General features: G+C 37.4%; 2 protein-coding genes across 2 annotated transcripts; one reads left to right on the forward strand and one right to left on the reverse strand.

Annotated features, from left to right (window-relative positions):
- Positions 1 to 3238: 3238 nt before the first annotated feature.
- LOC308392175 (GTPase IMAP family member 9-like) lies at positions 3239 to 5773 on the reverse strand. The gene is made up of 5 exons (XM_080875093.1): positions 5643 to 5773; positions 5215 to 5307; positions 4923 to 4960; positions 4069 to 4125; positions 3239 to 3869 (listed from the first exon to the last, which is right to left on the reverse strand). Exons 1-5 carry the CDS (start codon positions 5765 to 5767, stop codon positions 3244 to 3246), a joined length of 939 nt encoding a protein of 312 aa, XP_080731219.1. The 5' UTR covers positions 5768 to 5773; the 3' UTR covers positions 3239 to 3243.
- Positions 5774 to 6937: 1164 nt separating this feature from the next.
- Positions 6938 to 8410, forward strand: LOC308393171 (GTPase IMAP family member 7-like; the record flags this gene model as incomplete). The annotated part of the gene is made up of 2 exons (XM_080876708.1): positions 6938 to 6965; positions 7507 to 8410. The coding sequence occupies 2 exons, from the start codon at positions 6938 to 6940 to the stop codon at positions 8229 to 8231; spliced, it is 753 nt and encodes a 250-aa protein (XP_080732834.1). The 3' UTR covers positions 8232 to 8410.
- Positions 8411 to 26958: the final 18548 nt, after the last annotated feature.

Below are 26958 nucleotides of genomic sequence, written 5' to 3' on the forward strand. Positions count from 1 at the left end.
TCTGAGAACAAATGTATAAATAATTTAAGTCTGTATGTCTGGTATGTAACCTACATTACATTTATTTTTATGTTCACTAGTAAATATTTTGAGCAGTATATACAAATTCAAGATCTGCTGTAATTAAATAAAACATGAATTGAAAAAAAAGTTTTTTTTCACCTTTTTTGTTTCACTATGAACCATAAAAGTTGATACATCAATCGCGATTTGGTCAAAATTCAGTGACTAATTGAAAACGATCTATTTACTATTTTGGTATCATATCATAATTTGAGGAAGAGGTCAGAGCATCGATCTGAGTTTTACTTATATTGTACCAAATTGCGGCACTACTTGCCTCAGAATACTTCATACTGTTAGGTAAAGAGTTTACATTGTTAGAGACATCAACAAATAGTCCCGTAGGAGTAAGAACTAAGTGAATGTGGGCAGGGAAAGCTTCTTTTTAACAAAATCTCTGGAATCTCCAGAGAAAGAGAAAATTTAGGGAGAAGGAAAACAAGGACAAAGTATAGATGATGGGAGAGAGGAGACAAAATTACATGAGGCAGTAGTTATAAACCCCCGGGGAATGAAAAGAGGTAATAGGGAATCAATGCTCAGTGTATAGAAGTTTTATATAAAAGTTTTAGATTTATATTTTTACAGTAACTTGATAACAGCAAAACTACAGACGGACCACAGGACTCATTTTCAAAATACAATGACAGTAACTTTATATTTGCACTAGTTTTATGTGTCAGATTGAAATATTCAAATTAGTGTTTCACCTGTTGTTACATTTTAACCTTTATCTAAAGCTGTTTGGAAACTACTAAGATTTCTGAACATAATAAAAACCTGTTATCAAATGTTTTATACTCCCATAGAGCACATTAGTGATTATGATTACTGCTGTTAAAAAATTATCAAGGCATAATCATGTCACGAAATACCTGAATGCCATTTTATTACTTTATGAGATTGGAAATGACTGGAAATGAAGACGAGGAGTTGCCCTGTTTTTTCACATATCTTTATTACTGTGAAAAAGAAAGGCCAGCATTGACCAGGACATGAACAACAGGCTATCGTCACTTTTTTGTATTCACAAATTAAAAAGTGTTTTTGCCCTGGAGATGGAAACCAAACCAAACTAGATCAAACCAATAACCGCAACACAAGCAAAGCAGCATGTCGTCCTTGTAAAAAGAAGTAAAAAACGAACAAGCCAAGAGGCAAGTTTCTATTTTACATGTTTTATTCATTATCAGCACAACAATGAAAACAACACAAAAACAAAAAACAAACAGAATCACATATATTTAAAATCATTACATGCATTTACAAATACATATATAGGGAAAAGAGGAGATAAAGAAAAGAAGAAAAGAAAAAAAAAACTACAAAAAAACAATTATTTACGATCTACCATCTTCACTCCAGCAGTGGACCTTGGATTCATTGGGTGTTTCGGCCACGTCTATCACTAGACACCCTTATCCGAGGAGGCCCTGCCAGGGTTGATCAGGCCCCGGAGTGTGTCACTGGTTTATGTTAAAATTGTTATTTCTCTTCTACTTCTCTTCTACTTTCTTCTGTTTAGTTTTCTACAATTTACTTTCTTGTACCTCTTTAATATTTATGGAGCCTCACTTTTTCAAAGGAATAGAAAAGGTGATAGAGAGAAGTAAGACAACAGAGAAAAGATCAGAGAGGAGAGCTGGAAGGGGGGCGCCTGATCTGGCATCCTAAACTCCCCCACTGGATCGGACTACATCCTACACCCCCCCCCCCCCCCCCCCTCACCGTATCTAAAAGCATACTTAAAAGAGAGGCAGTGGAAACCTCCTTTAGGTTTCATTACCATGATGTTAACTGCACGGCCCCCAGGAGGCCCTGAGACAGCTGTATCAGTCAACCAGCAGAATTTCTAGTGTTAAGTTTTCTACCCTTTTGATGCCCCCTGCTGAGGCAGGCCCACCACGGGTTGATCAATCCTGGGGGTGTGTCTCGTGCTTAGCTAACTGCCTTAGCTGCCCAAGTGTCAGCCCTCTTTAGCCACAGTGACTGCTCCTCTCAGCAGTGTTAGCCAATTCTCTTATAGACTACCGTTGTGCCTGTCCTCCGATCCCAATCTCTCTAAGCAGTTTTGCTGTCGTACTGGCTACAAAGCCCCTGCACCCCACTTCCACACCTTGATCTTCCAGCCTCTGTCCTCTGCCCCAGCTGCCAAGTTGGCATACCGCAGCCTCTTAAGCTCAAATGCTTCCTCAGTTGCTTCCTCCCATGGTACTGTCAGCTTAATGACGTACGCAGGTTTTTGGGATTTAGACCAGAGGACAAGGTCTGATCGCAGAGTAGTTGTTATGATCTCTGTGGGAAAAATTAGCCTCTGATCCAAGTCTACTTGCATCTGCCAATCCCTGGCACAGGCCCAGATCCAGGGTTAAAGGGCTAGTCCTCAGCTTGTCCCCCTCAAATGATGAATACTGATGCTCCTCTTGGTTCGTAAAAGGTTGAGCTGGACCCTACCCCATACCACTAAGCCAAGATTCTTAAACATTTAATGCAGTATTTTATATAAAACCCTTAAGTTAACAATGAAACTCTGGCTGTTCAGTGTTAAATTACCACATATTCCATACAGACCAGTCAGTATAACAGACCAGTAATAGAATAAACTGAAGCATAATTAAATAAATGGAATCAACATAAATGCTGGATTTATTATTATTTATTGATTATTATTAATTTTTACATCCTTGTACATTTCTCTATCAATCTTGCCTCATAGACGTGAAATTCAGAAAAAGGTATCTGTCAAATAGCCACCTTTAGCTTGCCCATTAACATTATTGCTGTATGCAATCTAAATTTCACAACAACATAGACAACGTGATATCCAGCAGGACAGAAAGTTGGATCAAAGATTTTTTTATTAGTGGAGACAAGTCTTGTATATTTTGACCATGATGCTAAGAAGTATAAGAAAACTAGAGGTTAGAGTTAATATCACAAAATAATGATCAGTATGCAAGAGCAGTAAGTTCACACAGCTTCAAAAAATGATATTCATACTTGCCATCTTGCACAAAGTGGTAGATAGTTTCAAATTACTTTATTCGGACATTCAATATGAATCAGCCAAAGAAAACACAATTTTCACTGTGCATATGATATTTTTTTCTATAAAGACTTGAAACATTTTCTCTGTATAAAAGACTTGTTTTTTGGACTTGCAGTGTAAAGCAGCTACAGCTAACGTAAACAAGACATCGTAGATGTTCTTATTGTTGGGAAATTTGGAAACATATCTGGAAATTTCTTGACAAGTGCTTTGAATTGTTTTGAGTCTTTGGAGCTGTTCCTGAATACATGGTAACGATTACTGCAAGCCTTCACAAGGTGGTTCAGGTGACTTCTTTCACCGATAAATTTATCTACACTGCCCTTCAAATCTTCTCCGTGTGTAAACAGGATGATTGTGCTGTCCCTGATTCTCCAGCCAAGGCTTTTCTCTAGCTTCTCTAATATGTTTCTCTCACCATCTGTGAACCTGCCCAGCTGCATCACAAGTAACGTCACACAATGCCCTTCCTGACAGTACCTCTTACACTCTTCTACCTGTGCCTGGTTTACATGTTCCTCTTCATAAAAAAAGTCTGGGGTGTCAACTACTCTAACTGGTATCCCAAATATCTCCACTATTTTCACCTCACACCTGGTGGTGACTGGTGTGGAGCTGGGATAAGACTGAAAATGTTGGTTTGAACCACCAATGAGCTTCCCAGCAGTCAGGATGGTGTTTGCAGATGCACTCTTTCCAGTTCCGCTTTTCCCGAGAAGAACCATGTTATAGAGACCTTCCCTTGAACCATAGACACCTGGAAGATGTGGTCAGACAAAACATTTAGTTATTTTAGCAGCAGGTCCTTGCAGTTGCTAGAGTCCGACATTAAGACTGCCTGTTTTGGGGTTTTTTTTTAACCTCGAAATTTATAAAGGAGTACTTCAAATATTATTTAAATACTTTAATTTACTTTCCTGTCAAAGTTACATGTGTTGTGTTTTTTTGAAGCATACCATCATGTTGTCCAGGTGCTCTTTTTGCAGGCAGGGAAATCTGCTGTGAGCTGGCACCTAAAAAGGGCATATCATATACTCATATACTGTGATTTTGTAATTTTGTAACAACACAGTCAGAAAAAAGCAAATGCTGTACTGAGCAACTATGTTAGTGATAGCTTTTGAGAGCATCTGTTTAATTTATAAATGCTGAGTCTGCTATGAGTGCAGTGTGTGTGATGAATCTCTTTTCAGTAGGTAACTTGACTGTCGTTATATTACTTTCTAACAGCATGGTCGTCAAGCATCAGTGTTACTTTGCAGTTTTTTGTCCTACAACAAGTTACACTTCGGCATGAAATCTGTATTTTTCTGTGATTTTCACTTATAGTTAATTTCCATACCATCAGAAACTGATACCAGAATCTCTGTCTTATTTTATCAACATCATGACACCCCAAAGTCACTTTAAAGATGTTCTCATAATGCGAGTGGTTGCAGTTCTGCTTCCCATCTATCAAGCAACTGTTCAAAAGGCAGCGAGAATGCAAGTTCATTGTAGTCTGTATGGCTGCAATAATGTTGGTCACATCATGATTTTCAGTCAGAGTTCCCACTATTCATAATCAGATCATTATGCATTTGGTTAATATTCTCAAATTTAAACAAATACTTTCATTTTAACTTAGTGTTTGAACTGATATGCGTGTGTTTATCAGAAAATTATTTTTCATTTTAAACTCTGGTCTGAAATTTAATTTAAGATGCTGATGAAAATATTTCATTTATTGCCATAATTTATTACATAATTTAATACATGACATAAAGCCAAAAGATCAGTTTCCTAACATAGGTGGATTTAAGAAACGCACCTGTACTCCGAGGATATTGCTGAGCATGCCATGAGTGTCTGAAACATTAATGTGGTCATTAAATATCAACTGAGAAGGAAATGATAAAATATCACAACAATAGCTGTGGCAGGAGTTTTCTGCACTCTCTTGGTCCCAGCTTGTTTTTTTTTCTTTAATAAATCTTCTGAAATGGATGCTTATGCTTGTAATTGAGATTTATCTTTTTTTGAAAGACAAAACATAATTCACTTTAGTTTTGTTTTGAAAAATCCATTTGAATATATCACAAAGGACTGAATTCTGTCATTACCTGTGTTTCACTTTGGTTTGCATTCCTGTCTCTGTAGAAGCAGACCTGCCAGTGTTTCTCTGATAAGTCTCACCTGTATAATCACACTTTCTCCTGATAAAAAATATTTGGAAAAAAATGAACTGCATTCTTCAATGAGTTAATTAAGTAATTAATTAATTAGGCTTCATGTTCATTTTATTTTACAGGATGAAGTTTGGACTTGTTAAATTATGAAGGAGAGATTAAACATGTGCTAAATGTCAGAAATACTACTGTAACTTGTGAGGATTGAACACATTTAGTTAATTATTGTGATCTATGTATTATTCAGAATATAGAACTTTTTGTAGTATTTGAACAATGTGGAATTTCACCATTGATAGAGACAATAGAGAAATACAAACTAGTTGTTAATAAAATATGTCTCAGAGGGAGACAATTCTTACCTCGTGCGTATCAGGTGATCTTTCCTTCGTTTCACAGTGTGTTGGGGGTAGTTTTTGTAGTCAAACTGAAATGGCCGTTGGTGTGAACACCACTCCTTACATTGGAAAGCAAGATTTTCATTCATAGTTGCCATCTGGATATTGTACATTTCCTTAATGCGACCTTGTAAATTCTCTCGACTCTCTTCCAACACGATGACTATGTTTTCTGTGACATTTTCTCCAAACACACGTTGAAGGTGAGAGATTTGAGTCACAACTTTTTCAACTTGTGTGTTTTTTGAATCTATTACCAATATGAACAGACGAGGTCCAGGATCAGAAAGAGCCATGAAATCAATGATTAGCTGATCTGGGAAATCATATTGCTCATCAAAGAAATCACAAGTACTGATGATTCTGTAGAGGTTGTTGTTATGCTCAACAAAATTGCCCAGTTTTGTGACAGAAGCATTGGGATCTCTAATGATTGTACTTCCAGTCCTGTTCACTGAGTCAGCACTCTTTCCGAGCAGAGCGATGGTAAACTTCCCAGGATAATCTTTAGGAAAGACAAACAAACTTAATTTTCCATAAAAATGTTGTACAAAACTTAAATCTGTTAATGTTCCTCCTTTATTCTACCTATGGGGTGTGATTCTTCTATAGTAGATTTATTTACACTTATTTTGATTATTTATATTTATTTAAACATTTATTTTTAACTTCTTACTTAAAAAAACTAACAAAATGTTAGTAAACAGACAATATAATCACTTATCTGCATCTATGAATGACAAATATACTTCAAATTTTAAAAAAGGGGAAATTTGTGTCTCAGTCACTCACTAAAAGCTCTAACGCTGTGCTGACACACACACACACACACACACACGCACGCACGCACGCACGCACGCACGCACGCACACACACACACAGCTCAAACTATCTATCTATCTATCTATCTATCTATCTATCTATCTATCTATCTATCTATCTATCTATCTATCTATCTATCTATCTATCTATCTATCTATCTATCTATCTATCTGTTGTCAGTATATAATATTGTAATAAAGCTGTACAGCAGTAACTTACATGGAGGCTGTGCAGAGCTCATCTTGTTAAGGGCTTAATCATGAAGACTGCAGGTTTCGCTGGAGTCTCTGAACTACCTTTGAAACAGATCAGACTCTTGCTGATATAGGCTGAGAGATTAGATCCGCCCTGTGGGTGGAGTGCGGTCTTTGATCTCACACTAAAACAGTGGAGTTGCATTTCAGTTCATTCTCTATGAAGTCGCGAACAGACAGGAGATGGGCAACAGTGGGTCGATACCAGAAGGTGAAGTTGGAGCTTTAATTTGCTTCAGACTAAATTTAGGCTTTCAGCAGAACCGAATAACACAAAGAATTGATAGGGAGAGATCATTTTTGCATAATTTAACTTCATTTATTGTGTGATTAACTCCTTGGGGACTAAACTGATGTAGCTACAGTACATAGCAACATTAGAAGTAGGACAGAAGCCCCCCAAATTTACTCACTGGTGGTTGTGGAGATGAAGCAGGTGGAGGCTTAGTAGGCTCCGAGCAACCAGGATGACTTGGAGATGGAAAGGAGGTGGGTCATATGACAGTCTGAAAGGCAGAATGACAGAAGTGCACTGAGGTTTGTAGCACGGGGAACGAAGACTGATTTTCTCACACAGGTGAGCAAGAATCAGTGCGGTAAAGTGGAGGTGTTGTAAAGAATAGACTAGATTTCAAGTCTCTATGAACACAGTCAGATTAGATACCAATGCTTCATCAGTTAACTTATGAATAGGCTCCATTTAAAATCTATTCATCCATGCAATAAGTATAACAAAAACGTTCTTTCTCCAGGTGACCCACTGAGGATTGTGATGATTGGGAAAACTGGTGTTGGGAAGAGTGCTGTTGGGAACACCATTATTGGAAAAGAGTTGTTTAAATCTGAAGTGAGTTCAGAGTCAGTGACAGAGACCTGTGCAAGAGAACGAGTTAAATACTGCAAAAGAGATATCCATGTGGTCGATACCCCCGGCATTCTGGATACATTTAAAAAGGCAGATGACATAAAGAAGGAGATTGCGAAATGCATCCACATGGCCAGTCCTGGACCTCACGTCTTTCTGCTGGTCCTTCAGATTGGCAGGTTTACCCCAGAAGAAGAAAACTGTGTGGAAGCCCTGGAGAAACTCTTTGGACCTGAGGCATCGAACTACATGATTGTAGTCTTCGCTCATGGTGACAAGCTGGCTGAGCAGAAGTCCATACAAGAGTATTTGACAGAAGGCCACCCTAAACTCAAAGAGGTAGTGAGCAGGTGTGGTAACAGGTATTATGTCTTCAACAACAAAGATAAGAACAGAGTTCAATTGGTTCAGCTGATCAAGAAGATCGATGAGATGGTAGCAGCAAATGAAGGATCACACTACATCGATGAAATGTTTGAGAAGGCACGGGAGATTCTGCAACACGAGCGTGAAAAGACACCAGAAAAGCTGTTCAGCCACCGTGAGTTCATGGAAGAGCTGCGGCAAAAAACTCTCCAGTTTCAGCAAAAGTTGGCTTTTTTAGAGGACTAGCTCGGTGATTCAGGACCATTTTGACCATCATTTAAAGTTGATTATCTGCCATATGATGAACTAATTAATGGTAATAATTTTTAGTTAATGACAGTTTAGAATCCATTGTTATAGTTTCTAGATTTAGTGAAATGATTCTGGTGCTGATCATTTAAAATATGGTATGAAATTGGTTTCCATGTCAGCTGTATCACTGTAAATTCATCCATTTGTTCACATATTAGTCAAGTCTGGGTTCCAACTTTAAGTTTAAAATCAATTAAAATATGCAAACTCCAACTACATGTGTATAAGGGTAAACATTATCAAGCAAAGGGTGACAACTGATGTAAGGCTGTTAGACACCAAATGCACAGTGAAAAAAATGGCATCAACATGAAAGGATGCTGAGCTGTTGCTGATGTTTCTAAGCAGTAATAGAAGGAGAAGTTCATCCAGTTCTCATGAGGAAATTCACAAAGTTGGTGCTACATAAAGAATAGGTCCAAAAAATATTTTTAACACTCAAAATATTCCCACAGATTTTAGGCATCTGGTGTGTAAAGGCCTTTATTGTTTATGATGATTATAAATATAGAAAACACCACTTGTTATTATTCTGGAGATATACATAAAATCCTGACACAATTTAATTTAATATAGAACGTTTTCTAAAACTTTTTGTCTTTTCCTCACCACATCAGAATGTGATAATCTGGAGTTTACATTTTAGGGTGGATGCATGGAGCAAACCTTTGAAAACTGAAATCTTAGTAGATGATTAGAGCTCCTGGAGGTTGTGCTGGACCTCAAAATAATGCAGTGAATTTCAACACACGCTTTAATTTGGGATGCAATGGTTACAATTTACGATTCAATGACTTTTAAAAAATATATATTGTGAATTATTTAAGGTACATACCGTTATTACACATAAAAACATTTGATTATTTTAATATTTTTCTGTGCTTTAACTGATTTTTTTTTACCTGTTTTTCTATCATGATCTTGACTGCTGTGGATACTAATGGACACCCTGTCATGGGTCGCACCGCTAATACACACCATGCCCAGTGTGCTTGACCTGAAAGCCCGGTTCAGTAGTCTAGTGTGCTAATTGCTGTGTTTGGGCACAGTTAAGTGATTAGTGCCCTGACCTGTTTAAAGATGTGGGTCTGGGTGTGGTTCAATTGGACTTGGAAATGATACATAGTGTCATCATCAATTGCTTTGCTTAAGTAAATAAATCTGTAAGGCCTATGACAGGACAGTGTTTCACAACTGTTGTCTCAGAATTAAGCAACAAAAAATAGAAAATGATTAACCCAACTCAATCATTAAAGTCATGTGTTTGTCAAACTCCAAATGGAGCTGCCAGATTTTTAACTGGTTCAGAGAACAGCTGACACATCAGATCATTGCTGCTCTGGCTCAGTTACATGCATTAAAATACAGCAGATATGAGTAAGGAAAGTAGGACAGAAACAAAGAGATGTTAAAGTGATGAGACATCGTGATGCAAATTCAATTGTGTAGCTAAAGGCAACTGAAAAGTAAGCAGCAGGATTTCCTATGGATTGCTAAGGCCATAGACATATAAGTTTATATAACTGTAAATAACTCAGCCATACCAAAACCAGTGTCTGTGTTATTTTTGTAATTGTGATGAGAGCTAAAAAAATGTGAATTTAACTCACTAGCTTTTAATTGTGACTGAGTTATTGTTTTGTTCTTTGTATGTGTTTGTTCCACTTTTTACTTTTTTACTATGTGCAGCACTTTGGTCAACCTGAGTTGCTTTTAAATGTGCTTATTAACAAATTGATTGATTGATTAAAAAAAAAAAACCCTCTGAAAACTTCCAAAAATGTCATCTTGAGGCAACTGTTGTGATTTGGCACCACATAAATAAAACTGAATTGAACTGAATTAAACTAAAGTGTGGTTCTTTTCCCCAGGAGTCGTAGTGCAGCTCTTTTAATGAAAAACTTGTGGCTGATGTCATTTCCCTGCTTTGGAAATTAACAGAATTCAAAATATTCACTCTTTGTTTTTTTTTTTAATCTGTTTACTTTTTCTTCTTAATATAATGTAAACTGCCAGAAACACTGAAACAGGAAAATATGAGGAAGAAAGTTACAAAACTGCAGGCGACACACAGGCCTCATTCAAGAGAAATAATAATGAAATATTACTGTTAAATGAGTTTTGTGTCTCTGCTTCTGTCTGCTTTTACATTTGAGCTTTTATTGATAGCTGGATGGAAGCCAGACTTTGGTAGGAGATTTAGACTTTTTGGGTATAAAAACCTGTTATGTACAGAGCACGTTAGCATTTTTCTTTCCCACTATAAAAAAATCAATTAACATGATGCTATGACTTGATAATGATAACCTCAGATAATGTCATGTTATCTAATACGGCACTATTATATTAGATAACATATTATCTGACTGCAGTTTTACCTCATGAGACTGCAAATTGCTAACTGTATTTCTTTTTATGAAAGCTTATGGGAAAAGAAGCCTTTTTCCCGCTTATCTTTATTACAACGAAAAAGAAAGGAAAACACTGACGAGGATAACAACAGATTGTCATAACTTTTTATATTCAAAAGTCAAAGTCTCTTTGGTGTCCATTCAAATGGACATAAAGGTTCACAGGAAATATAGTAACACAAACCGAACTTACTGTACAGAAGTACGGCGGAAGTAGTCTTTAAAAACTCTGTACGGTAAGTTCGGTTTGCGTTTCCCGGCAGGTTTATCTCCACCTGGAAGCAAACCAAAGCACACTAATAAAATACTGATCTGTTGCTTTTATCCACGTGTTTCATTGTGATTTTTATACTTCTGATGTACTTTGGTTTTAAAACTGAAAAAATATTTTTATACTTTTACACCTCGTTACTGCATGTAAAGGCCCAATTATGTGCTATCAGCCCAAACTGTTACCATTACTTGTTATAATTTTGCTTTGTTAGGAAAACTCTTTACATTTAATTAAGATGTTACTTTATTTGCAGCTGGACAGAAACTGTAGAGACTTTGAAATTCCATCATATAGACTTGCTGTTAGTGTGATTTGATGCTAATAAATAAAAGAGCAGTATTTCATTAGCCCAACACACAGGGTGATCCGCGTCAACTCGCTAACGGAGTTTTGCTGCATTAATGCGGTTGTGGCGTTACTGTCATTTTAACGAGATTAACGCTGACAGCACTAAAAACATTTGATCTAACAGCTTAACCTCTTTTTAAATGCTTAAAAAGAAACATGGGGAAGTCCAACTACAAATCTGAAGTCAAGTAATAATAATAAATAAATAAGTTTGGATTAATTTGTTACTGATTTCATAAACTTTGATTCATACTTTCATACTTTGAAGTGTAGTTTAACTTGTAGAAGTAATTGTACTCAAATTTCAAACTCAGAATAAATTCAAATGGATCCTTTTTGTAAGCCAAATAATGAGATATTTTCAAATGGTGTAAGTTTTTCCCATTGCATGTTGACTAAATATCCAAACAACCCACTGTCAAATAAATCAAATCAATTTACGCTGCAGCTGATACCTGTTAACAGCTGAAACAACGGTGACACTTAGTGGAAAATATCCAACACTGCGAGTTACAGTGAAGACACATAATGCTCTGACAGGAACACTGAATTATTACAGCTGTGCTCATGTGTTAAATACTAACATATGTGCATACTTTGGTGTATGTACGCAGATTTATAAACACTACTTGATAAATAGCACTGCTAAAGTCAATGTGTTTTTGTGTTACTTCTTTGTGATAAAGAAAAATGAAAAAGTTAATTTTTTGTGCATTATTAGGTAGTGCCAAGAGCCATGGTTTCACCATCATTACCAACAATTTTCTTATCCATTTATAATAACACAATTTTAATACCCACTTATTTACTGGAGGCATGAATGCATATCTCCTTGCTTTTAAAGTATATGAAAATATATAACCATTTAATTTATGAATATTATATATGGTTGATAGATGTGACATGTAAATTTTAAAGTTCAGGTGAATAATTTCTGCTTAAAATAATGCATTCACTTCATGAATTCATGTGATTAAGTATTTTCCAAGGAATAGGTTGGGGCAGTACAAGGTGGCTCTATAGTATAGCGATTTACACATCAGATCAGTTGTACCTGTGATATGTCCTGGCAATCTGTCATGGCCCAACAATAATTATACACACTTCAGAAGATATCCCATCCTGTCCACAGTTACTGGTCTTATGAATGCAGCTTCTTGTGTCCAATTGTCCAGTCCCATAGTACGCGCTGACCATTAAGCATGTACAGTGAAGTATGTATATGTATTTAGCTGTGTCACAGCATTTCCTAATTGTACAGCAGTATTCGTTTTTGCCATTAGATGGCAGTAGAGGCCTTGGTATGTCATTTTATCCACAACAAATTTACATCCAGCGCATGGATCCAGAAAAATCCATGTTCCTCTCAGAGATGGTGGCTGTTGGATGTTCCAAGTGATTGATGTTATTAGATTGAAAAGCTGCTCACTAAGAAATGTATCGAGTTCCTTATTATGTCCCTAATTAATTACATAATGAGTTCCTTAATAAGTGTAATATCTTTAAGTAAAAGAATTTTTAGGCTGGATAGGACAGCATATAATACCCAGTGGGGCATGAGCTGCTTGGTTAAGAATGGGTGGTGTCTGTTTTGGTCAGACTTTTGAAATGTTTGGTCGCCTATAAAATCTGCCAACATGTATCCTCCTCTGTGGCATTGTGAAGAACACAACAAGCTTATGTTGGATCAGAATATATTAACTCATTGGTGGCAGGCCCTAATTCTCATTGAGGTCTTCCCTGATCTGGCCTAGCTTGTTGTTTCTCTGTTTCATCCTTTATCTTCATTGTCAGTACAGTTTCATGTATTTATTTCCATTTGGAGTTTTCATGCTTGTTTCCTCATCATTAACTGGGGACCCCTGCCTAATGTTGTCAATTCACTGTTAGCAGGCACCACCATCAGGGCACCATGAACAACACTTCATATCGGTTTGCTTTTTCATCTGTAAAATCAAATTGTTGTAAACTACACAACCAACTTTTTGTTGGCAAATTTGGAGCAAAAACAAATGTAATTTGTGCAGACTTACCAATTTGCAGGTGCTAATAAATTAGCATAGCTTGTTAATAGCATTAACATCAACTGGCTGTGTTACCTGGGAAGCTAATTAGCCACACATTTAATGTCAGAGAATTGAGGTGAAGTCTGAGTAAAATGACAGTGTTGTGTTGCAGTTTTAAAGTATGGGGACACAAGTTTGTAGCTTTAACCATTGCAGTTCATATGAGAAACAGCAGGAAAATGACTGATTTACTGATATTTATTCTATTTATGCTGTGATGAAATCAGAATAAGGAAGAGCGAACATGAAGATAAGAGGGCAGAGAGAGCAGGTAAAATAAAATGATTAAACCCTGAAAACAAGCACAAGGTTAAAAAAAATAGAAGAATAGCCCAGACTAATATTTGGTCCAATCAAAATAGATTAATTTACTTACCCTTCTATAAGTCAAGTGAAATACAAGCCATCTTTTCATCTGACATGCAATTTTCAAGTGTTTCTTAAATTTGTCCAGGATTTTAGATTACACATAAGGCAAAAGTATGATTTCAGTGGAAGGTTAGCAGTAGTAGAATTTAATTATAATTATTATACAGTCACAGTAAATTACACACCGCTTCAAAAAATTATATTTGTACTTGCCACCCTTTACAAACTTGTAGATAGTTTTTAAATAAGATTATTCAGACTGAATCAGCCAAAGCTAACACAAAGTTCACAGACAACATGATGTTTATTGATGGTTATAGTGTGAAAGCTGGAAACATTTTCTGACTATAAACAACTAACATTTGGGCATTCAGTGTGTGTTAGCCAAGTTAACCGCAACAGAACAGTGGGAATGATTTTTTTGTTCTGAAACCTGGAAACATGTGTTCAGATGTCTCGAAGAGTTCCTTGACCTGTCTGGAGTTCTTGGAGGTGTTCTTGAATACATGGTAACGATCGCCACAAGCTTCCACAATGCGCTTGAGATGAATCCGTTCACCAATAAACTGCTTCACATCACAATGCAGATTTTCTCCGTGTGTAAACAGGATGATTGTACGGTCGCTGATCCTGCCAAACTTGTTCTCCAGCTTCTCTAATATTCCTGCCTCACCATCTGTGAACCGGCCCAGCTGTATCACAAGTAATATCACATGCTGCCTTGACTTGCAGTACTGCTTACACACCTTGATTTCTTCCTCATCTATGGGTTGGTCTTCGTAAAAGAAGTCTGGGGTGTCGACCACACTAACCCATCTCCCAAACATCTTTACCGTTATCTCCTGACACTTTGTGGTCACCGGTGTAGAGCTTGGGTAAGAAAAAAAATGCTGAGCTGGTCTACTCTGATGCTTTCCAGCATTCAGGAGGGTGTTTCCTGAGGCACTCTTTCCAGTCCCAGAGTTTCCCAACAGAATGATATTAAATACGTTACCCCTGCCACCTGGAAGAAATAGTAATAGCAAACAGTCAGTTATTTGGCAACAGATATAACCTGAGACGTAACAGAAAGGATCAAAACCTTATTTATCTAACCTCTTTCTGCAGATGAAGCAAACCACCATCAGCTGGACTGTCTTGGCACATTGTATTTTTAAGCAGGCAATGTCAGTTAAATTAACCCGACTGAGGTATTGTCTTCATGTATTAAGGACAATGCAGTGACTTTATAAAGCTGATGAAGCAAAGTGGGCACTGTCATGACAGATCACATTAGCTCACAGTATAAGTCTCACATAAAGTCTCACTGATTACTCAGAGAAAGGAAGGTTGTTGCAGTGAAGCTGATCACGTGTGGAGAAGAGTGAAGCCCTGCTTAAAAAGTCTCCATCCTACTTTTTCTTATTATTAAGAACAATCCACCATTACAAACTGAAACCACATATTGCAAAAGAAATAAACCAGTTTTTGTCATATTATATCACCCAAACAGTTATATCTTATTAACACATATTAAATTAAGGGCACTATGTTGTTGGGAAAATTTGACAAATGTAGTATTCTGATTCTACTGGGTCATTATTTAACCACCAGGTCTAAACTATCCTTAGAATTATTATTATATAAAAGTATTCTCATTAACTTAGCTCATATGAAACACAGTTTGGATGTGTAAGAAAACAAATTGCTGCTGAGATTAATAATTGATAAACATGTATTAAATTGAGTGCCAAATCTTAAATACTTTTTATTTCTATTTAAATAGCTACAGAAATACTGTAATTCAGTCCTGAATGTATATTTGAAGTTTTTAAATTCCTGATGCTATGATATTAAACACAATACTTTTAATGTGATAGAACCATTGATGCCATGAAGTAATTAAATTAACAAGATGTCACTTACCTGAACACGTAGCTGAGCTCATCTTGGCAGCTTTCTTAATGATGTGCTGACAGTGTGCAGGTTTCAGTGGAGTATTTGAAACACCTTTGAGGCTCCTGCTGTGTATACTGAGAAAATAGATCCACCCACTAGATGGGCGGAGCGCTATCATCTACTTCACACTCAAAGAGTGGAATGCTGCTTCATTTCATTCCAACAAAAAAGTCACAGACTAAACATCAGCAAAAGAAAATCAGATTTATATTGCTGTAAAAAGTTAGATAAAACTTGTCAAATTTAATGCAATATAAAACGTATATTTTTCTGCAGGTCCTCCAAAGAAGGATTGTTACAGTATTACTGGCCAAAGAGGTGTTGGTCAATAATACAGGCAGGGTAATTAGTTAGATAAAATGAATTCATGATTGGCCAGTTAAATCTCTCTGGTCAATGCTGTTGGCATTCTGGTTGACTCTAAAAGTGCAGAAATTGCAAACTGCATCTATTTGTCCTCTCCTGTGGCTCACGTCTTCCTGTTGGTCCTTCAGATAGACAGGCTCTCTGAAGAGGGAAAAGTCAGATTTAATATTTTGTGTGTCTTTCTGTGCCATTTTCAGTGAAATATAGGGATTAGGATATTTGCATCATTACATTCTGTGAAACAACAGCAATGTGAAACAACTAGCTGTACTGTTGCTGTGGTTTCGTGTATTCATTGTTTGTACATAGGTGAAGGAAGCAGACCAACCAGTATTCCCTCCTAACTTTTCACAAAATGATGCTTTGATAAGACTGGTAGATGTTTCATTTCTACAAAAACAAAGAACAGCGTGAAAAGTGTGTCCAAAGCAGAATTCCTTCAAAGTCTGAGGTAGACCCCATGAGAGTGCAGGTAAACCAGGTAAACCAGGTACTTTTGTTGCCTCAAAACACAAAGGAGGTGGTGGAACTTCCCTGCACAATGCCGAAATTATTTAAATCATATACTCTATATAATAGTTTATATCAAATAGTGATGATAAATCAGTGCAAACAAAGATCACATGGAGATCCCTGTGGGTTAATCATCCTGCCTCTTCCACTGAGTATTCCCATGATCTTTGTGCACATCTTAAATAACTGTGAATCTCTTCACCTGGCAAGTCATTGGTTTCATCCAGCCCCATCCCCATGCTTCATGGTTTCAGGAATTTTACAGCATCTTTTAAGCAGTCTTTTGCAATGTCAGTTTAACCTGATATCACAGTAAAGCGTGTTATAGCCACGCCAGGTCCACCGTGTCCATTTCATGCTTTGGCTTGACATTAATAACACATTTGCATGTATGTACATGTTAGCCGCCTAGCCTAATTGTGTTTGGCAATTAACGACTCTGGAATGTACTTCATATGTTTTTTTTTCTCACTACAGAGGCTTGGCTTTAAATCTCTCCCCCTGCTGGTAATGCAACTTCTACATCCGTGTCCATTTTCTCATTTTGGAGAGGCAAAGCAAAAAATAGACATGGTGCAACAGTGTGTCTATTACACAATTTGCCATGATACTGGTTTGTACAGTTTGTGCATATCTTTACAAATACTTATCACTTTAAATTAAGAAAGACAAGAAAGACATTAGGTTTAAAAATGAAAATCATGAAATATGTCCTTGTCATGTCCAAAACAAAAAGGCCTTTTATGATAGGACTTGATTAAAAAAAACAGATAGTAGCAATGGCTGAAAGACATATCCATCTTTTCTGGTAAAAAAACAAAACAAAACAACAACAACAACAACAACAACAAAATAGATCTGCTCTGTCCTGCTTATCTCAACAAAGGGTTCTTTTTATAACTTTTTAAAAACAAATATATAATTACTATTTTTTCTATTTTTATGTATTTATTTCACAAACTTGTTTAAAAAAATGTTTATATAAAAAAACTTGATCACATCATTCTCACAGTACTGAATAGTACTAGATGTACAGTCACGTACAGCTGCAAGTTTCAGCGCACAGGTTTGCTCCATTTGTTTCACCCCTTACAGCACCTGTTTTACCAGGATGCTGTTGGTGACTGATGGGGATCAAATTGACATCTTGGAAGGACTAAAAATAAATAAATAAACCAGCAACTTGCACATTGCCTTAATTCTTTAAACGTCACCTATCTGATCTAAAAACTCTCCAAGGGACCATCACTTTTTTCTCCTGCAGCGTTGATGATGGTGAAATCCTTGATAAAAGGCATGCTTTTCAGTATGACTCAGGAACTGCACAGATATGTACTGCAAGAGATTAAGTTGACTGGTTGCATGATTTAACACTGCACATGTTTTTGTTAGTGTAAATGACAGTAGGCCAAAAAATATCCTGCTGAACTTGTCAATCAAAAAAATCAATCAGTCAAACTCTGTTTGTGTAGCACATTTCATGTAGGTTAGAACAATTTTTTCAGATGACTCACAAGCCAATGATAACACAGACTATGTTTAGCTTAAAGTACAAACAGGCATTCATTGTTAGAAGCGACATGAAGGCTGCAGAAAGACCTGTTTCTACTCACCAATCATCACAGTGGTGTATTGTCAGGACCCCTTAGTGTTAAACTGTAACAAACCAAAAAGCCATTTGGTGTAATCTTTCAACACATATGTGACAGGCTGGGTTAACACCATGAGGCCCCAAGCAGATGTGTTTCACTGGAAAAGTTTGCTTTATAATGTGAAAGTCTTAAAATTGATTTTTCACTTGGTTAGACTACAGAACTAAGTGGAGGCACAGGAGGAGCCTGTCGCAGGTCTAAGTATCAACTGTCTCCAATACCTATTCACTCATACTTTAGGATCAGCATGTGACAACCCACACAGTACTAAACCACCTAAAGCACAGAGGGTGCTATCTGATAACACTCTTAAGTGACTGTAACTGTGCATTCAGTGTTATCATCCAGGGCATCCTAATCAGCAAATTACAAGACTTACAAATCTCCAAATCTCCCCACCTTCACCTGCATCAAAGACTTCCTCACGAACTGCCCACAGAAAGTCCAAATAGGACCCACCTCTCCTTCTCCCTCACTGGAGCACAACAAGGCTGTGTGCAGTCCTTTACCACTATTGAATGGTACTAGGAGTACACTGACTTGCTCCTATTCTCTAAAGGACCTTGTATTGTGCTCAGAGATTTGAATCTATCACCGTGTTTAGAGTAGATGTACATTTAGCTGTATACCCTGAAGAAATTTTACAGAAGTAAAAAAAAGCGGGAATCCTTATGAGACTGATGATCAGTGCACAGGGGAATAGGTCCTTTGGCAGCCATTCAGATGTACAGCGGTCCCTCGTTTATCGCAGGAGTTACGTTCTAAAAATAACCTGTGATAGGTGAAATCGGCGAAGTAACCAGTGTTTACAATTATTATAGATGTTTTAAGGGCGTAAAACCCCTCACTACACACTTTATACACTTTTCTCTGACAGGCACGAACATTTTCACATTTTTCTCTCATGTTTAAACACTCTCAAAGTTCCAAGATTCGTAGAAAAATAAGTTCGGTATTATAGAATGAAACCAAAGATCAAACCCTGTTTTCAGGTCCAGAACATGGGAATAGAGCAGCTGCGAGAGAATTCAACATTAATGAATCAATGGTACGGAAGTAGAGGAAGCAAGGAGAATGAGTTGAGGAAAGTTTGACTTATCTGACTGTTTTGTTTTGTTTAATGCGCCTCATAATCCGGTGTGCCTTATGGTCCGAAAAATACAGTAACTTCTACCTTCCTTTAGCTTTAACTTTTTGTGCTGTGGTTAACATGTTCCTCTGCCTTTTGGGTGTTACTGCAGGTGCCTTTGATGATGCAAAACGTTTCGTCGACATTGTTGTGCTTGTTGGGGAGAAAACTTACAGGCATACAGTGCAGCACTTCAGAGTCACACTGCCAACGATCGAAGATTTATGTAAATTTAACAAGCTGAACACATTCTGTACTGTACAGGAGCCAGGGTATGGAGGAGATTTATTGACAATGGTCTACAGCTGATACAATGTGCTGTGAAAAAAAGAAAGAAAGAAAGAAAAGCATGCAAAATTGCACAAAAAAAATCCACGAAACAGCGAGGCTGCGAAAGATGAACCGTGTTATAGCGAGGGACCACTGTACTTCCAAAGTGACCGGTCATTTATTGTATGATCAATGACCACCAGGTGTCACTATTGTGTTACCTAGACAACCAAATGTTCCTGACAACCAGGAATTTCTGTCAATGAGATCCTCAGTATGTACTCCTGTTGAAATGTGCTTGGCAGAGGATTCTGGGTGTTGGACTTCACTCTGCGGTTAGTTTTAAAAAAAAAAAAAAATTATTATTATTTTTAGCTCAGATGTAGAACACACACAGGCATATCTTTTGAAATGACATAAAGTTAAAAGAGACAGAATAGGGGTTTTACGTTTCCCTTACTCTGACACTTTGATTTTGATTTGACTCACTGTTTTTTTTCTCATCAGTTAAGCAATGAACAATGTGCCAGTACACATTTTTCATTGCCAAACTTAGATAGCAGATGCCCCTGCTGAACTGCTGTGGATGCTGTGAGGTGGGATTATGGGAGTTGTTGGCTTTGTATTGGTAGGAGAATAACACATAACACATTTATAACAGCTACATTTAGAGAGCACTACAGGACTCACTGTCACTGGACTGGGATGTTATGTCTGGGCTCTCTTTGATCACAACAGGAACCCTGAACGATGGTGAAGACCTTCCCCTATGTTTGAGGCTCAACATGCTAGTGCATGCATGCTTTGTCAGGACCCCTGGTTGTTACATTTTTACAGAACCCCAGAATCCTTTTAACTTTAGGTTTTTAAAGAGTAGGATATCAAACAGGCTCTAATACAGTTCCCTCAATGTCTGAAAAAGACACCATGAGGGACATGAGTCCTGCTTTAGGACTCAATAGGACTCATTAGGTCATCCAACAAAAGGTCTAATAAGTATATGCCATAGTGAGGCATCCCTCTGTCAAAATTCACAAGAGTCACTATTCCTCCTGCAGTTTTCTTGTGCTCAGGGTTAAGGACACATCTGTTGTTTTATGGGCAATAATCTGTGAGTCATGGTGTTCAGAGCATATCTTCTATTTAAAAACTAGGGTAAATAATGTGTTGGCTGCTAACTTCAAGTTCTTTGTTCAAGCATTCCAGTATGAGTACTAGCAAGAAGTATGTAGCTTTTCAGTCCAACAATTACAACTACCCTTTCATTCAACACCAGATCTTGACAAGCTGTACTTTCCATGTTCTGCCTGTCAATGAGATTTGGAAAAAAACCCAAACATTGCATGACTTTTATTAGGTGGCACCACATGAAGAACAAAAGGACATGTTTCTACAGCAGTCAAAGGGAAAATGATTGCAAAAACTGCCACAGACTCAACAATAGAACCTGGAAATTCACTCCATACCATGCACCTCTTGACCCAGATCTTTTTTTTTTCACAGTGTCAAAAGATGCTTTCAGTTTTTTATTTGTGAATCTGTGATATGAAGTGTATAATTAAAAAACAAGAACAACAACAACAACGAAAAAAGTTTAAAAAGTACCTTTCAAAAGTGATATCTGCTTTTTCCTACTTTAAGGTTTTTGTATTGCTTTCTTTCTTAGATACACAATCACTAAACCTGGTGAAGCTGTGGCTCTTTCAAAATGAGAAGTATAATTTTGGTAGCAGTCCATTGTTTGGCAACCGGCACTAAAGTAAATGACAGCAAAATATATTTTGGTTTGGTTACAGGACTCTCAGGTAAGAGCCTTTCAGCCAGGAAACTCACTTCAGCAGCTACTTATATTTTTTTTAAGAATGTCAAACTCAAGATGATGTATATATTTACAATGATATGATGAAAAATGTCCAGTATTATAAAGACAGCTCCAAACAATTTCCCACACTCGGTTCAAACTCAAGTTTAGCATTTGATCACCAGGGTGGTCTGAGGGCTCAACGTCCTCTATAAAGGGCTTTGAGGCAACTGTTGTTGTGATTTGGCACTATATAAATAAAACTCTTTAGCTGCTTTTTAAAAGTTTCCACAGAGTCCAAACTCTGTAGAAATAGAGGCAGTGCATTCCACAGTCTGAGTGCAACAGTTTGGAAGAATTGGTCTGCTCAAGTTCTGAAATCTCAAAAAATGGTATGCTTAATGGTGACTCTCCCCTATCACTTAAAGACTTTTTCAACATTCTTCCTTCTTTAATTTCCACCATTTAATCCTCACCTCTGTCTTGACTCACTTCCTTTTCTTGATTGTCAAAGTCATCCTACGATGCTGCCCTGCGACATTCTGTCTAGGTCGTCTTACAGTCTCTTTCAGATTGCACCTTCTGCATAAGATAGTCTACCTTTGTGCACATTCATCCATTCTTTTAAGTTACCCTGTGTTCCTCCCTCTTCTTTAGTATGGGTTCACCACAGCCATTTCCATCTTTTTTGCAAAAAGAATATATAATTCTGTATTTCTCTTGTCAACACAATACCTTAGTGGTCAAAAATCAACAAAAGTTAAAAATGAAAATTAGATTCATTGTGGAACTGTGTCATTTGAGTGTGATATTAAACCACATAGGCAGAATGTGCAACATTCTCCAGTCTTTATATCTATAGTAAAGGCTAGAGATTTGTAAATGCAGTGGAACAATGCAAGTAAGAGTTACTTACATGGCGCTTTTGAAAAATTATTCTTAAGCTGTGAAATGTAACAGATGCACTCCTGGTGATATAGGCTGAGGTCCACCCAATAGGCGGAGTGCAGGGAGCTGCACCACATTAAAACAGTGAAGAGCTGAGTTTATGTTCATTTGCCAAATAGTAAAGAACAAAAATGGTTAACAGTGCTGCAATCCCTGATGGCAAAGTTGGCTCATTTATATAGACTTCTTCTTTATACTACAGTCAGTGTTTATTAGCTGCCTCTTTTTTTAAATTTCTATTGCAGTTGAAAATATGTTCATTCAAACAGTAATTATAACACTGGGTCTTTCTTTCTTTCTGCTGGTCCTCCAATGAGGATTCTGATGATTGGGAAACCTGGTGTTGGGAAGAGTGCCACTGGCAACACCATCCTGGGTAAAACATATTTTAAGTCTAGTGTTAGCTTGGAGTCAGCAACAAAGACCTGTGAGTTTGGAAATGTTCCAGACTGTGAAAGAAGGATCACTGTGGTCTATACACCTGGCTTTCTAGACAGATCTAAAACTGCAGACAGTATAAAGAAAGACATCGCAAAATCCATGCAGATTACCACTCCTGGCCCTCATGTCTTCTTGCTGGTCCTGCAGATTGGTAGGTTTACCAAAGAAGAACAAAATTGTGTGGACACTGTAACAACCCTTTTGGGTTATAGCACCACTAGGGGGGGTTGCCCAACTATTGTAGTAGCTATGGGGGTCTCCTAGTGGGTGTGTGTTGTTAGCGGCAGCCATTCCATGCTGCTCATATTCCATTCTCCAAGAAAACACCTTACTGTTGTGACAAGCTGGCGCTGGCGATACCAATCCCTGCGCATGTAGGCTCGGACGAGTACAGCCGAGGAGACCTGGCTTATAAAGTGTAATGTTGCTGACAGCGAATAAAGGTCTGTTATTGGATTTAACCGACTGGCTTCGAGTTATCCGGCTAACCTCCACACCACATGCCCGCTGGACCTGCTAGCCGCTCCTTACTCGCCAGACAGCTGTTACAACACCCTGGAAAAACTGTTTGCACCAATCACCATGATTGGAAAATTAGTTAACAAATGTGGTAACAGGTTTCATGTGTCTGACAACACTAACTCCATGAACAGAGAACAGATTGCTGAGCTTGTCAATTCGTCAGCGCGGTTAGCGCCGCGCAGCTGCTCGCACAGGGTGAGCCTAACTCGCTAACGGAGATTTGCCGCGTTAATGCGGTTATGGCGTTAATGACATTTTAGCAAGATTAACGCTGACAGCACTGGGGTAACCATCAAAGCATAAATAAAGTGCCATCAGTGAGAGGCTGCAATATTACCCACCCCCGAGAGCCAGAGACCACATGTCTGCATACCTGCTCCAATAGAAGGAAGAGCAACACCTGAGATGGACAGAACAAAGGGCATGAGCTGATATGTGAACTACCAGTAATAAAGATGTTGTAATAAACATTTATAGTTAATACTAGTTAGAACAAGACTTTAAATAACTGACACAACATAATTGCTGGATTAAGTTGAGTTTATTATTATCATTATTTTCCATTTTGTTTTGAATAGATATCAAATAAACTGGATGTATAGAAATTGTTCTATTTTACTCATCAACATTTTGTCTTATGCACGTTATGCTATACCAAAACTTATAAACTAGCTTTCCCAAACATACCCCAATTTTCTGATATACAAAAAAAAAAGAAAAACTGGAGATATTGCCCACCTACTTCCAACCTGTTTTGATCTTTCAATACTGAACATACTGAACAATGACTATCTATAAACGATACTGAAGTCTTTAATTATCTTTTCATCATATTTGATTATTCATACTTATTTCCCTAAGTTGCAAAAAAAATGTAAATATATTTAAAGGCAAATTAAGTATAAGTAATAAGTAATCTTCTAAACTTGAAGATTGGAGTTACAATGACAGAACAGCTATCAAGATAAATACACACAATAATAAATTCATACTGCATCAAAGTATTACACTTGTACCTTCTCCACAAACTGATACATGGAGTTATCAACACGTTCTCACTTCCAAAGCATAACATTTTACACCAGGTGGCAAATCATCAGTATATTGCACTTTCGGCCACCCAACACGTCCCTATATTATGAGTTTGGAAAAATGAGGAAACGTGAGAACTGTTTTGAATGAATCTACGCATGTACATTTATTTTACGTAAATCGCTTTGGAAAACACTAACACGCTTAAGGTGGTAGTTAACGTTAGGGATAAGGTTATGGTCAGGGCTGTAGTACACGGCTGGAATGCGTGTTACCGTGGGAGCGTTATTCTATTCAATTTCATCCACAATTTGGTGCGTAGCATAGGAACGCGGAAGGCCACCTTTCCATAGAACACCTCGGGATGTGACAAATCTTTGGTATATTACGCGTCATGAGTAAGAACGGGCTTGGAGTTGATCACTTTTTTTGGGACATTCAGTGCACATCAACCAAAGTTAAAGCTAACACAAACAACACTGTGGAGATGGGTCTTTTTCTGTCAAATTTGGAAACAACTGTTCAACTTTCTTGATGAGTTCCTTGACCTGTTTAGAGTCTTTGGAGGTGTTCTTGAATACATGGTAACGATTGCCACAAGTTTCCAATATTTCCTTGAGGTGACTTTGTGGAACAATGAACTCGTTGAGGTTACATTTAATATTTTCCCCATGTGTAAACAGGACGATTGTTTTTTCTCTGATTCTCCAGCCAAGAAGTTTCTCCAGGTTCTCTAATATTCCTCTTTCGCCCTCTGTGAACCTGCCGAGCTGTATCACAAGTAACACCACACACTGCCCTGGCTGACAGTACAACTTACACTCATTCAGCTGTGCCTCTTGCATGGATTTGTTTTCATGACAGAAATCCGGGGTGTCAACCAGTCTAATCTGTTTTCCACTCCCAACCTTCATCATTCTGGTCTCACACTTGGTGGTTACTGGTGTTGAGCTTGGATAGGATTTAAATGGGGTTGAATCCTGCTGGCTATTCCCAATTGTCAGGGATGGAAGCATTGGCTGCAGGGAGTTCTCTGCAGCCAGGATTGTGTTTGCTGAAGCGCTCTTTCCAGTCCCACCTTTTCCCAGCAGAACTATGTTAAACACAGCATCTAACGAACTGTGGGCACTGCCACCTGGAAGATGTAAAACAGGAATTGAGTTAATTTCTCAGTTCCCAACTGTTCCTCTATGTGGCATCAGGCATTATGTACACTTTGAAGGTAAGACATCTAATCATTGTTTTACCTTTGTTTTTTTAACTGGATGCATTTATTGTGTCATAACTTCTAAGGTATACTAATATTATGCTCAGGTGCAAAAAAGATTCTTTGTGAGTTAAAGGAGCATAGCGAATAGACACCTGAGGAAACATGTGCAATGAATGCTGTTCATTTAGACATGTTCAGGGATTTTTCAACCGCATGGATAGTCTGTATGTATTTTTATAACCTTTCATAATATTTACACTGAGATGTTTGGAGAGTCTGGGATATGGGGTATGTAATAGATAATCTATTTTCATAATTACTTCTCTTCTGAAACCTGTTAAGATTACTATGAAAACACCTGGTTCTACGAAAAACATACAAAAAATAAATATATAAATAAATATATAAATGAATAAATTAAAAATTTTACCTGACCTGTCTGGCAGTGCAGCAATCAGAATGGATTTACTTTGAGAAGTGAACCATGGCTTTTGCTATAATGGTCCACTAGATAGTCATATTTTATTAGGATTTTTTATTTGGAGTTATTACAGTAACAGTAGACAAGACCAGGGAATGGAAAAGGAACATAAGAAAGACAGCAAAGTTGGGGAGAAAGTTAACAGAAGGAGAGGGATTCTTATATGGAGTGGCATTAATACAACCAGGGAGTGGTGCTGGGGTCATGGTAGAGCTGTTCATCAACGTAGAGCCGGTCCATTGTGATGACAGGAGGGGAGCACGTTTGGATGAACCTGCGTCTGAATGAACAAGAAACTGTTCTTGATGTTGTGATGACCTTCTGTCAAGATTAGTAGGAAAAAAGGGAAAACGAAGCAGTGGATGATAACTGATCAAATGTAAAACTCAGTGGACCAGATAGGGATGAAGCTGAAGAGGGCAGACTGAGCCAGGCAGAAGAGTGAAGAGAGAAAAAACTGATATGATATGATAATATTTAAGGAGTATGATTTGGATAGCTAGCTACTGACACTGTGGATACAACATAGAATTAGTATACCTGCAAGGCTTTTAACACACAAAGAGCCCTGATCGTCAATTCTCTCCCTGATACACAGGATATCATTGTAGATCAAATAGAGAAAATGAAAATAGCTGATGGAGGAGACTAAACACTTGATGTCTACAGTGTAGCTTTGCCTGAAAAGGTTTGGCCAGCCAAAAACCAGAAATTTTACCTGAAATTAATAATAAAAAAAAAAATCAACTATAATGGCGTAATTATAGCGGTAATCATTTAGCATTTTCTAAGATTATTCTAATATTTAATACATAAATAAATAAATAAATAAATAAATAAATAAATAACAGAAGAATCTGCATTCTAATATATACTTACCTGTTCTCTGA

The sequence above is a fragment of the Rhamphochromis sp. 'chilingali' genome, assembly GCF_963969265.1.
Source record: "Rhamphochromis sp. 'chilingali' genome assembly, chromosome: 2".
In the NCBI taxonomy this organism is placed as follows: domain Eukaryota; kingdom Metazoa; phylum Chordata; class Actinopteri; order Cichliformes; family Cichlidae; genus Rhamphochromis; species Rhamphochromis sp. 'chilingali'.